General features: G+C 36.1%; 1 protein-coding gene across 1 annotated transcript; it reads right to left on the reverse strand.

The window, feature by feature from the left end:
* Positions 1–9,221: 9,221 nt before the first annotated feature.
* On the reverse strand, positions 9,222–12,248 carry LOC131042042 (putative leucine-rich repeat receptor-like serine/threonine-protein kinase At2g24130). The gene is made up of 3 exons (XM_057975336.1): positions 10,573–12,248; positions 9,744–9,952; positions 9,222–9,658 (listed from the first exon to the last, which is right to left on the reverse strand). The coding sequence occupies exons 1-3, from the start codon at positions 12,246–12,248 to the stop codon at positions 9,222–9,224; spliced, it is 2,322 nt and encodes a 773-aa protein (XP_057831319.1).
* Between the last annotated feature and the right edge of the window lie 1,207 nt (positions 12,249–13,455).

Below are 13,455 nucleotides of genomic sequence, written 5' to 3' on the forward strand. Positions count from 1 at the left end.
TAATACCAAAATGAAATGCCACCTGCCACTGTAATACCAAAATGAAATGCCACCTGCCACTGTAATACCAAAATGAAATGCCAATACCAAAATGAAATGCCACTGTAATACCAAAATGAAATGCCAATACCAAAATGAAATGCCACTATAATACCAAAATGAAATGCCACCTGCCACTGTAATACCAAAATGAAATGGCCACTAAATGCCACATCTCCCCCTTTTTTTCTTTTTCTTTTTTTTAATCACAAGGACAAAAGGGAAATCAACAGAGCAAAACTCCCCCTCAAATCATGCATTAGGTGAAGACAAGAGCAGATTGAGAAAGCACTCCCAATCTATCCCTTAACCACTCAAAAACTTCCTTAGACAAAGCTTTTGTAAAAATATCAGCTACTTGTGCCTGGGAAGGTACATATAAAACTTGAAATTCATTAGCCAACACTTGTTCTCGTAGAAACAGTAATTTAATAGCAACATGTTTAGTGCGAGAGTGCATCACAGGATTCTTTGAAAGACTGATGGCACTAGTATTATCACAGAAGATGGAGATGGGCTTGTCAACTATAATACCCATATCAGCAAGTTGATGAGACATCTAGATTAACTGCGTACAACAAGTTGTGGCTGCAATATATTCAGATTCTGCAGTTGATAAAGTGACACATTCTTGCTTTTTGTTGTGCCAGGCAACAAGGCGATCTCCTAAGAAGAAAGTTGCACCATGGGTGCTTTTTCTATCATCTATACAACCAGCCCAGTCAGCATCCGTAAAACCAACAAGAGTGAAATCATTATTTCGCGAATACCACAAGCCAAAGTCTAAAGTACCTTGAATATACTTGAAAATCCTTTTTATAGCAATCAAATGAGATTGTTTGGGGGTAGACTGAAAATGTGAAACCAAACAAACTGCATGCATCAAATCAGGCCTAGATGCAGTCAAATAAAGTAGGCTGCCAACCATTGATCTATACTCAGATTGATTTACCTCAGGTGTGTCATCTGACTTGGTCAATTTACAACCAATCTCCATTGGATTACTAACAGGTTTGCAATCTGTCATATTGAACTTTTTAAGCATCTCTTTTGCATATTTGGTTTGTGAGAGAAAAATGCCTTGTTCAAGCTGCATTACTTGAAGACCAAGAAAGAAGGTTAATTCACCCAACATGGACATTTCAAATTCAGATTCCATGAGTTTTGAAAACTTTTTGGATACAGCATCATTATGGCAGCCAAAAATAATATCATCCACATATATTTCAACAACTAAAATATCATTACCTTCAACTTTGACATACAGGTTACTGTCAACTCCACCTCTAGTATATCCGTTTGTTGTAAGATGGCCATCTAACCTGGAGTACCAAGCTCTTGGAGCTTGTTTAAGGCCATAAAGAGCCTTTTTCAACTTGTATACATAATCAGGTTTATCTGCAGAGACAAACCCTTCTGGTTGTTCCATATATACCTCTTCATCAAAATAACCATTAAGGAATGTTATTTTAACATCCATTTGATAAACTTTAAAGTTTTTATAACATGAGTATGCCAGAAATATTTGTATTGACTCTAGCCTAGCAACAGGTGCAAATGTTTCACCAAAATCTACACCTTCTTGCTGTGCATAGCCTTTACACACAAAGCGTGCTTTATTCCTAACAACTTTACCAGATTCATCAAGTTTATTTCTAAAAATCCATTTACCCCCTATAACATTTTTATCATCTGGTCTAGGCACAAGTTCCTAGGTTTTATTCTTTTCTATTTGACTGATTTCATCTTGCATAGCATGCAGCCAACAATCATCAGCAAGAGCTTCAGAAATATACTTAGGTTCAAAATCAGTTACCAGACAGTAATGCTCAGCCATTTGAGCTTGTTCACCAGTTTTTGCTCTTCTCCTAGTCAAGATTCCAACATCCATTTCACCAATAATCTGACTTTGAGGATGTCTTTTAGTAATGATTCTAGAGGGTGTATGTAAAGGAATTTTTGTTTTAGGACTTGGTGGAGGACTCTTTTCATTTGTAATTTCCACTTCAGTAGATTTAGGAACTTGTTCCAGTCTTATTGAAATATCCTCTTCAACATCCTACATACCATCACTTAGAAGAAATTGCTCATCAAATCTTACATTAACAGTTTCAACAATCTTGTTCAATCTATTATTGAAACATCTAAAAGCTTTGCTATGAGTAGAGTATCCAAGAAAGATACCCTCATCAGTCTTAGCATCAAAACTGCCTAGATTTTCTTCATCTCTTTTTATATAACATTTGCAACCAAAAATTTTGAAGTATTTAATTGATGCAGCTTTACCATACCAGAGTTCATAAGGAGTAAAGGTGGATTTTACCCTGATTTGCACATGATTCAAAATGTAAACTGCTGTGTGAACAGCTTCTTTCCAATATTTGTCTAGCATATTTGCTTCATTCAGCATTGTGCGAGCCATCTCTTTGATTGTTCTATTTTTTCTTTCAACCACCCCATTCTGTTGAGGTGTTCGGGTAGCAACATATTGTCTTTTAATGCCATGTTTCTCACAATAATCTATAAACTCTTGTGATGTAAACTCACCACCTTTGTCTGATCTTAAACATTTGAGCTTTAAATCAGTTTCACGTTCAACCATTTTTCTGAAAATTTTAAACCTGTCAAATGCTTCAGATTTATGTTTGAGAAAAGTAACCCATATCATTCTTGTATAATCATCCACAAAAAGCATGAAGTATTTTTCACCGTTGATGGATTGTGTCCTGGTTGGACCACATAAATCTGTGTGAACAAGTTGTAATGGTCTAATAGAAGAGTGTTCTTTAGATTTAAAAGTTGTTTTTGTTTGTTTACCTTTAAGACACTCTTTGCACACAGAGTTTGCTGGTTTACTCAAGATGGGTAAGCCTCTGACATTCTGATTCTTGCTGATTCGAACCAGATTATCAAAGTTCACATGTCCCAAGCGTTTGTGCCACAAACAATTTTCCTCAACTTGACCCATAAGACACATGCCTTCATTGATTTCATAGTTTGTGGAGTCAAGCAGGTTGTAAACATTGCCAATTGTTCTCAAACCAGCAACTACAATTTTACCAGACTTAGTTTTTATAGTACAACCATGAGAAGTAAAGGACACATTATAACCACTATCACAAATCTGACTAACACTTGGTAGGTTGTGTTTCAATCCTTCAACAAAATACACATCATGTATTGGAGTATCATCATTCAATAATAATGTACCCTTACCTCTTACGAAGGCTCCTGAATTATCACCAAATCTTACAAAACCTCCATCAAAGTCTTCAAACTGAATAAATCTATTTTTGTCTTCTGTCATATGGTGTGAACAGCCACTGTCCAACACCCACAGTGACTTCTTACTTGAAAAGAATGTAGATTGCACTATCATAGACTGTTCAGTACTAGGGACAAACTTTGGTTTCCACACCTTATGAATGTTTGCCTTTGATTTGCATTCAGAAGAAGTATGTCCAAAAGTGTTACACTTAATGCACTTCACAGTGTTTGGAAAGCCATAGGCTTGATTGTGTCCAAACATAGAAGTTCTATGTTGTAAAAATCTACAAGTGTTAACCTTATGGCCAAACTTGTTGCAGTAAAAACAGTAACCATGAAAGAATCCAAACCTAAAAGGTGTCATTCTGTTGTATGCCTGAAATTGGTTTCTATTTGTAGGTTTAGTAATTTGTTTTGATGATTTAGCACTCTCAAAACCTACACCTGTCATATTCTTGCATTGTTTTTGTTTGCTTAAGATTTCATTTAAATGCAAGGTACTTTCATACTACTCAATCTGCTTATGCAAAGAATTAGTTTGTTGTTCCAAAGTGTTAACTTTCAATTCACTATCAGCAAGTAAAACTTTTAGATCTTCTACTGTTTGCTTTGAATCTTTTAATTCAATTTGCAAAATTTGATTTTCACTTTCATGAGAAACTACAAGCTTCTTTAGTCTTTTGATTTCCTTAAGAGCACAAAGCAACTCTCCTTCAAGATCAATTTCACCTTGATCTAAGTCATCAGATTTATCTTCTGATATGTTAATTATATCTTTCTTTGAGGAAGTTTCTATTTCAGCCATAAACAAAGTTTCATCACCTTCACAAGGTGAGTCATCTGAATCATTTTCAGAATCTTCTTTTATAAAAAGACTCTTCTTTTTCTGAAAAGGATTGAATTTCTTTTTAGAGTTCCATTTTTTCTTTCTGAAAACTTTTTCTGATTTTTCTTCTTCACTGTTTTGATCACTCAGGGGACATTGAGCAGCAAAGTGTCCAGCTTTGCCGCAATTAAAGCATTTGAAGGGTAGTTTTCCCTTATATTTTTTTTTTAACTTTCTAACTAGTAGAGCTTCTATAGCATCTGAAAGTTCAGACTCACTATCTGGTTCCTCTTTCTTTTCTACTTTAAAAGCAGTTTCTTTAGAATTAGAAGAATTACTACCAATCCTCATTTCATAAGCTGTAAGTATGCTTTGAAGGCTGTCAAGAGACATAGTAGAAAAACTTTTCTTTTCTTCTAAAGTTGACACCTTAGTTTCAAATTTAGGTAGTAAAGTTCTAATAACTTTTCTGACAACATTTTTTTCATCAACATTTTCACCAAGACCCCTTCTTGAATTCACAACTTCATCAATTCTAAGAAAATAATTTGCAATAGTCTCATCTTCTTTCATTCTCAATGACTCAAACTGATTCTTGAGTGTGAGAATTTTAGATTCTTTGACCTTTGCATCACCTTGATAAATAGTTTCTAGCTTACTCCATATTTCATTAGCAGATGCACAATGCATAACTTTAACAAACACATCCTTGGTGAGACCACATAACAGAGCATGCTTAGCTCTAGCATTTAACTCATATTGAGTTTTAGCATCAGGATCTGAAGGAATAGAAGTAGGAACAACATATTTTGTGGTAACAATGTTCCACACATTTACATCAACAGAGATCAAGTATGTTTCCATCCTGATCTTCTAAAACACATAATCTGTGCCATCAAAGAGGGGAGCTCTTGATAGAGAAGCACCTTCTTGAGAATGAGCCATAAAAAAAAACTTCCAAATGACCAGGAACAATCCCTAGGACAGACCTATATGAGGGATCCAATGCTCTGATACCACTTGTTGGAAGTGGAGACACTCTGAGAGGGGGGGGGTGAATCAGAGTGTAACAATTCTAATAAGAACTCCTTAAAACTTGACAATCTTGTTTAACAATAAGCACAGATGAATGATAGTGAAAATGTGAGTTGTAAATCTGAACAAATGAGACTTAACATCTTAAAATAACACTGTTAACGAAGCAAACAAATCATTCAAAAATAAGAACAAATGAAAAATTTTGATTCATGCTTTTCAAAAAACAAGATGTTTTTGAATCTTTTACAAAACATAAAACAGCTAAAAGTGTATTGCAAAGATTGCATCACATAAATTCAAACAAAGCTGAATATGAAATAAAAGAGCAAAAGACATGCAGTATCAGAGCATTAACTAGTAAGACAAACTGAGACAAGATTGGGCACATAACACCATAATTTTCATGAGTGGAAAACCCTCCTGGGGTAGAAAAACCACTCGGTAAGATTCCTTATATTATTTCAAAGAGCACCAACTCAGTACACAAAAATTTAGAAGCCATAAAGCCTCAAGGAGCACCAACCCCTCTGTCTTATCCAATATAAACAATCTAACTCAAGCTACAGTCACTGGTAGCTTTATGATTGCACTTAGTTCTGCAGTCACAAAACCATCAATGATTGGAGCGAGTATAATTTATCAATCTATGCAAATGATTCTCACTAAATAATTTTGCAACAATATTCTTCATGTCTTTGTATAGAAGATAGAGAATGATAACATTCTTTTAAAGAAATTAAAACACTATCAGAGAGAGAACTCAATCTCTGAGCAACAAAGATAATTCCAACCACTGTAGCCACATGTACTCTGCAACAAAACAGAGTAATAATCTAGAACCCTCGACAATCAAAATGTCTGATAATATTTTGTTATACACAGAGCACTCCGTTTTCCTTTTCAAACCTCTTTGTTTTCCCCCTTTCACACACACAAAACGTATTTTAATATGTTCCTTTTTAAACTGTTCTCTCAAAATTGTCTTCAAGAATAACCCTCATATAGGGTTACCAAACCCTCACTGGGATTTGATTTGCAAACTGAAAAATAACCGCTTCACTATGCAACAAAAAGAAAAACTGAAAGACAATATTATTGTCTCTATATTGACCTTTTCTTGAAAACATGAATTAAATAACGTAAAATACTTGAATTTCCCAAATCGGAAATCAAAAAAACTGAATCCTTTTTCATTATTTCCATTTCTCATGGCTGAAACCCCAGATTCGAAATACCAGATTCTTTATGTGCAGTTGAACAAGAATATTACCTGTAATACGCAACCTCATTGATAACTGAAAAAAGAAACTAACCAGAAAAACATTGAGCTCATTGTTTAGTCCACCCTTGCATCATCCTTCCCAACAAAAGAAACTAACTCGAGCTCCTTTGCTGCAGCGGCTACATCTCTCATAGCGGCTAGGGTTAGTGACGGACTTCATCCGAACAATAAACTTTGTTCAAACAAAGAGATGCTCCAAAAACCTTATTAATTTATATCGGTCACATAAGTGAATAATATATTCCAAGAATATGCTGCTAGTTCGTAGGAGCATTAATCACCAAAGTTACCATTCATTTTAAATGCCAAGTCAGCTTTATTCAATGTATCCGTGTCACCAATCTGGCCCGTGAGAAAGACTTTCACAATAAAATATAATCACATGCTTATATCAACAACCTTGCCTTTATAAAAATTAGATTATAAAACATCTCAAAATATGATACTGAGGCAACACGATTCCTCCCTTTTTATTTTTTGTCATCGAGGACAAAATATCAAAGAGCAACACTTTTAACATATCCAAATTGTGTATAGCACATAATTACATCTTGAATTTATAACATTAGACATCAACTTGAAGAAAAGAATTGATGCTAGCCATTTTTCTAGGTTGTTCCAGAATATTTGGTGCTTTCGCTACGAAAGGCAGCAAGGTATACGTTGTTTGTTTTGTTCTTGTTGAATGGCAAAATTCATGCACTTTTGTCTGTAATTACTACTACTTTTGAATACTTGTCTGAATTTGAACATCTTTTGACTTTAGCTAGCTGTAAGTGCCAATAATTTTCCTACTTTTTGTTTATTGTGAATAGATTGAAGTAGCAGCTATAGAAAGATTGGTTCCACTTTATATTATTTTAAGAAGAATTCTTCTTTGCTAGGAATATGTTATATTTTCCCTACAAATTCTAGGCATTTTCGCACATTGGCATTGTTGGTTGCATGAGACTATTTGCGTATAATCTTTAGGTGAATAGAATCTATTCCTTTTAACTAGTTTCATTATTTGTAGGTTGATCTTGAGTATACCTTAGATCATTACCCTTTGAGAAGAAGTAAATTAGGGTGACAAACATTCCATTGGGGAAGAATAGACATTAGGAATGATGCGACTTTTTTACAATGTGCTGGCTGTCACCATAGACATGGAAGAGAAGTTCTATGCAAAATTTTGTCCAATAGGTGCATCATGCATCAGAATATCTCACAAGCCTACTTTTGTACCATTTCATGATATTGTTCAATCTCTAGACGGGAAGAGAGGCTGGAGTGTTCATTACAGAAGGTTTTGGCAAGCATATAAGTATTTTATACAAATATTTAGTTTGTACAAGGGGTACTGATCAAATATCATAGGTATTATCTTTGTCTCTATTTTTTTTCTCTTTAATTACATACAGGGATTTTACACCATTCTTTTTTGCCTTGGTAATGAAATATTGAAAACAAAGTGCCAAAGTGATGTATTGACAGGGCAAGAAATGTTTGCCTCCACAGAAGGGGTATTTTGTTTTAACTCATTTCTTTACTACTAGTGTTAGTTGGACCAAGACTGAAGCTGATTTTGATCTCTTCGTTGCCACGTCCACACTTGGGAATCAAAATTTTGTATTTTTACATTCGAGTAATCTATATTTTATTGTTTTATTAACTAGTTATCTAGAATATTTATAAACACTTATGGTTTTTTTGTCATGTAATTTTATTACATCATGAACATCACAGCAATATTCCCCAATTTTTATTCTTTCCTCCTCATCAACTGACAAGATTTACTATTTCTATTTGGCATGGCCATTTTGCTATTCTGCAGATGTCAGTATGAAGGTTGCTTATTTGTATGCTTTTACTTGTTCAGAAAAAAGGTATACTATTCCTGTTTTGTGTGAAAATCACGATTACTATCTAAAGGTCATTGATAATTGCACTTATAATGAGGCTCTCACAATCAAATTCAATGAATATAAACATCTTAAACATATATAAGAATCATCAAAACATGGACAATCTGAAATTTATAAATTTATAATTGTTATACAAATGCAATATAGGAATACCTTAAAATTATAAGACTCAAAACCAATTAAGACCATGGGATTCACCAATCTTCTTTCATGGCAAATCACATACAAACTATGAAATCACAATCTCTAGTAAATTTTATCACATCAATTAAAAAGTGCAACATACATTTTGTATCTCTACTAAATTTTATCACATCAATTAAAAAGTCCAACATACATGTTTAGCATCAGCCTTGGATTCAACCTGGTTTAATCTACATGCCCTACACTTGTCTATCTGTTAGATCTAGCACTATTCTATCAACATTTGGCTAGCGCTATCCAACACTTGTTAATTGTGGAATTAGCTCCGTGATCCATCATTGATACGACTTAAAAAAATGGACGATCTTTAAATTCTTCTTCATGCTTTCTTGTCTCTAGGGATGAATATATCATCCGAATTGGTCTCATATCTTTGATCTTGAAAACTAATGGATATTTGGGAACGAAAGAAGAAATACAATTCTTAAACTTTTGCACATTACGAAAGAAAGTCCTATAAACATAGTAATATGTTAACACAGTTTGTATTGTTTCAATTAGTATGTATTGACAACATCAGACTTTCTCAAACTTGTTTAATGTAAACATGAATTGGAACAACTTATAAAAGTGGATTTTACAGGAAAGAAGATGGAAGACAAACTTTAAAACTATGAAACATAAATGACAAAAACTTCTCAAAGGAAGCTATAAACATCTAAAATGTAGAACTTTGATTGTCAGATGCCTTTGCTGCAGTGGGATTGGTCTTGTTCAGGAGTTCTGATATGGTAGCTGTTAAATTGGAAACAGCTGCACATCCCATCAAAGATATCTTCAGGCTCTCCAAAGCTTTGGCTACATCTCTCATGGAAGGTCGTTCTCTTGGTGATTCACTGCTACAAAGCAAACCAACATGAATGAAAGAAATAAGACATCTATTGTCCTCCATGCTTTTATTCACATCTCTCAACATCTCGCTATCAACAATTTCTACCAGTCTGTTTGGAAAAGCTGATCTCACCCACTTTTGCAAGCTCATGTCTCCCACAAACATGTCATCGCTTGGCCTCTTCCTTGTAACCATCTCTAATATTAGAATCCCGAAACTATAAACATCTCCCTTGATAGAAACATTACCACTCAATCCATACTCTGCAATCAGTTTTATTCCTTAATTTATTAAAAAGCTCATATAGAAAATGATAATGTCCAATATAAAATAACTCAAAAAATTTACCTGGAGCAATATATCCAATAGATCCTTTGACTGCAAATGTTGTTGTACTCAGTGAATCTATGGAATTTGTAGTACTTAAACGGGATATACCAAAATCAGTGACAAGAGCTGTCATGTTGGCATCCAAGAGCACGTTGCTAGATTTTAAATCACAGTGCACAATTTGTAGAGGACAATCATGATGTAGATATTCCATGCATGGGCTACATCTACAGCAATGCTTAGACATTGACTCAATCCCAATTTATAAAATCCTTCGACATCCCTGTCAGGGTGCAAATGTTTCTCCAAACTCCCATTCGATGCAAATTCAAGAACCAAACCTTTCAAGTCAGGGTAGATAAATGCGCTTATGATTCTGATGAGGTTACGTTGTCAAATCCTCCCTAACAATTTGCACTCTCTCTTAAAACTCTTAAGACCTTCTTCATTTTGCAAATTAAGAGTCTTAATGGCGATTATCCTACCATCCCTTAAAATGCCTTTGTAGACTGATCCAAAGTTACCCACTCCAAGCAAGTTTGACTCATCAAATCCAGATGTCGCAATGACAAGATCTAGGTAAGAAAATTTTTGATACCTGAGCCTTTGAAAAATAACGGTTGAGGGACGGACTACTTGCCTTGAAATTTTATGCCTCAATAGAATTTCAATAATTAAGCAGCATATTACAAATGCAATGGTTCCAAAAACTGATAAGACTATTTTTTTGAGTAGGGAGTGTTTTCCTTGGGTTTGATTTGGGCATGGAGGCAGTGAATAATTTTTTGGGCCACATAGGGTAGGGTTCCCCATAAACAATGTAACGACAGTTCTATTTGGAAACAACCCTGCTTCTGGAATCTGCCCTGACAAATTATTGAATGAAAGATCCATTTCTTGGAGATTTTTTAACTTGGAGAGTGATTTCGGTATTGGACCTTGAAAGGCATTGTGGGAGAGATTTAGGCGCTCTAATGCTATGCAGTCCCCTAGAGAATTTGGAATGACCCCAGTAAGTCGATTTCCAGATATATCTATGGCTTGAGCCATTACAATTTTACTCATCTCCTGTGACAACGACCCTTCCAGAGAATTCCATGAAAGATTAAGATAGAATGCCAGGTCTTTAAGGCTGGCAATGACTTCACGGGGTATCCTTCCCTCTATTTTATTGTGAGACAAGTCAAGGAGCTCCAGCTTCTGACATCCCTCTAAACTAACAGGGATAATCCCTGATAACTTGTTGTGATGAAGTAAAAGGCGTCTTAACTGCAAGGAGCTACAAAGAGAATCTGGTATTTTTCCAGATAACCTGTTGTGACTAAGATTTAAGAGTCCAAGATGTTGCATTTGACCTATCTCACTTGGAATGCTTCCTTCTAATTTGTTCCCACCCAAATTCAATCTTTCCAACTTATGTAATGTTTTAATTTCAGATGGAATATTGCCACTGAAAATATTATTGCCTAGATCTAAGAAGGTTAAGTTTGTCAGATTGGCAATCTGTTGTGGTATGCTTCCGCTTATCATGTTGCCACCTAAATTAAAGTCGCTGAGATCGGAAGATAATTGGCCTATGGATGGGGGCAATATACCAGTGAAATGATTGTTTCCCATATCTATTATTTGCAAGTGGGAGCAATTCGTGAGAGCATTGAGAAAGGCCAATCTGTCACCTCTGTCACTAAAAAGTTGATTGGTGTGTAGGTAAAGCTGGGTAAGAAGGTTCAACTTACCCAACTCCATTGAAACCGTTCCATCGAGTTGGTTTTCATTTAAAGAAAGTACATCGAGATGGGAACAATTTCCCAAGGAGTTTGGTATGTTTCCACTAAGCTGATTTCTACCTAACCTAAGTACAACCAAATTGGAGAGCTTGGTACCGATTTCCCATGGAATATGACCCCTTAACCGGCATCCAGTTAAACCTAATTCATTCAATTTTGAGAGATTTGTTAAAGAGGGTGGAAAGGTACCCGTGAGACTGTTAATGCCCAAGTAGAGGGACTTCAAACTTGTAAGAAGACTCAGCTCAGGCGGAATGCTGCCATGCAGTTGGTTAAAGGAGAGTTTCAGTGAACGCAAACCGCGGCAGGCGGAGAGAGTGGGCGGAATGGTTCCTTGTAGTTGATTGTCGAGCAATGAGAGAATACGTAGATTTCGGAGTTGGCCGAGTTGAGGTGGAATGGTACCAGTGAGGGAATTGTGGGAGAGAACAAGGAATCGAAGAGAGGAGAGATTCCCGAGCACAGAAGAAATTGTGCCGTCTAAATTCATTCGTTTTATAACGATGGCACGGACAGAGTGAGAAGAGTTGTGGCAGGTAACACCAGTCCAGTTGCAGAAGGGGTGAAGGGGAGTCCAGTCAAGCAGAGAAGTGCCGGTTTTAGAAACAGCAGCTTTGAATTGCAGGAGCAATTGTTGTTGTTGATGATGATGATGAGAGAGATTATTGAGAGAATGAGGAACAGCGGAGATCAAAAATATGGAAAGCATTAAAGGTAACAACAAAAGAGCAGCCATGGTAGACAAGAGAAACACATAAGGCAATTAAAGAGAATTGAATGGAATGGAGTGTACGAGGGGAATAAATAATTTTTTGGACAGTGCCTACAAAATTACTGTGAGGCCTGCTGTGCATTGATTTTAAAGTAATTTGAGTGATCTTGCTAACACCAGGTCTTCATGGGGTTTTTGTTTCGTCGCTATTCAATTTAATTAAGGATTATTTATGAAGTTGTTTATCTCTAATCAATTATATAAATTTATATTGAGATGAGTTCTGCGAGCGTTTGAGGTTGCGTATTGTTTTTTTTAGACCGTACTTACTGCAAGACTTTTGAGTTTATTATGGCTCTGGCCAACTTTAGCTCAGCAATTGATGTTGGTGCTGGAGTTACTGCGACAGACCCCCATGGCGCCTCAGAACAAGCACCCTCACAAATTTATTTCGAAAGTGTTTCACGATGTATGTCCTCGCCTGATGTTGTGCTTCCTATTCAAGATTTTGATAATGCCTATGAGTGGCTTGAAAAATGCACTTTGATAGGATATTTTGTGGGTAGGATCCCCCTTGAAAGCATGCTTCGTCATTGGGTCGCCAAAAACTGGTCTCCTCATGGAGTCCGGCTAGATGGCATCCAAAGCCTCACCAAGGGCTTCTTTTTGTTTCGCTTTTCGAACCCTTCCCATGTTGAGGCTATCCTCACACATGGGCCATGGACCGTTCGGTCTTCCCTTCTAGTTTTCCAACATTGGTCTCGAGACTTTTCTGTCTCAAATGACAAAAAGTTGTGAGTCCCAGTCTGGGTTGAGTTTCCTCATCTTCCTTTGCCTTATTGGTCTTGCATGCAAACTATTGCTCAGTCTGTTGGCAAAGTTATTGTCTTGAACTAAACTGTTTTTTAATCCTTGCCCTCAAAAGAGGGTCTGTGTTGAGGTCGACCTTTCCCATGACCTGAAAGAAACTATTGATATTCAAGTGGGTGGAAATACCTTCACCCAAAAGGTGCTTTATTTGAACCTTCCCAACACTTGCTATTGGTGCCAGTCGACGAAGCACAAAATCAGGGATTGCCCCTTGGTTGTACTGAAAATAAAACCCCATGTTAAAGAGACTGGCTCTCGACCTGTGGAGGGAGCCAAGAAGGATGGATGGACCATTGTGGTTCACAAAGGCAAAACCTCTATGGCTTCGGCCCAAAAGTCACCCATCGTATCAAATTCTCAG

The sequence above is a fragment of the Cryptomeria japonica genome, chromosome 5 (assembly GCF_030272615.1).
Source record: "Cryptomeria japonica chromosome 5, Sugi_1.0, whole genome shotgun sequence".
Classification (NCBI taxonomy): Eukaryota; Viridiplantae; Streptophyta; class Pinopsida; order Cupressales; family Cupressaceae; genus Cryptomeria; species Cryptomeria japonica.

Excerpts from the sequence above, each read along its gene's own strand:
- LOC131042042 (XM_057975336.1), bottom strand. The coding sequence starts at position 12,248 with ATGGCTGCTCTTTTGTTGTTACCTTTAATGCTTTCCATATTTTTGATC. Across the intron at positions 9,953-10,572 it reads GGGCAGATTCCAGAAGCAGG|ATGTAGCCCATGCATGGAAT; the intron begins GTTGTTTCCAAA and ends GCATTGCTGTAG. Across the intron at positions 9,659-9,743 it reads TATTGGATATATTGCTCCAG|AGTATGGATTGAGTGGTAAT; the intron begins GTAAATTTTTTG and ends AACTGATTGCAG.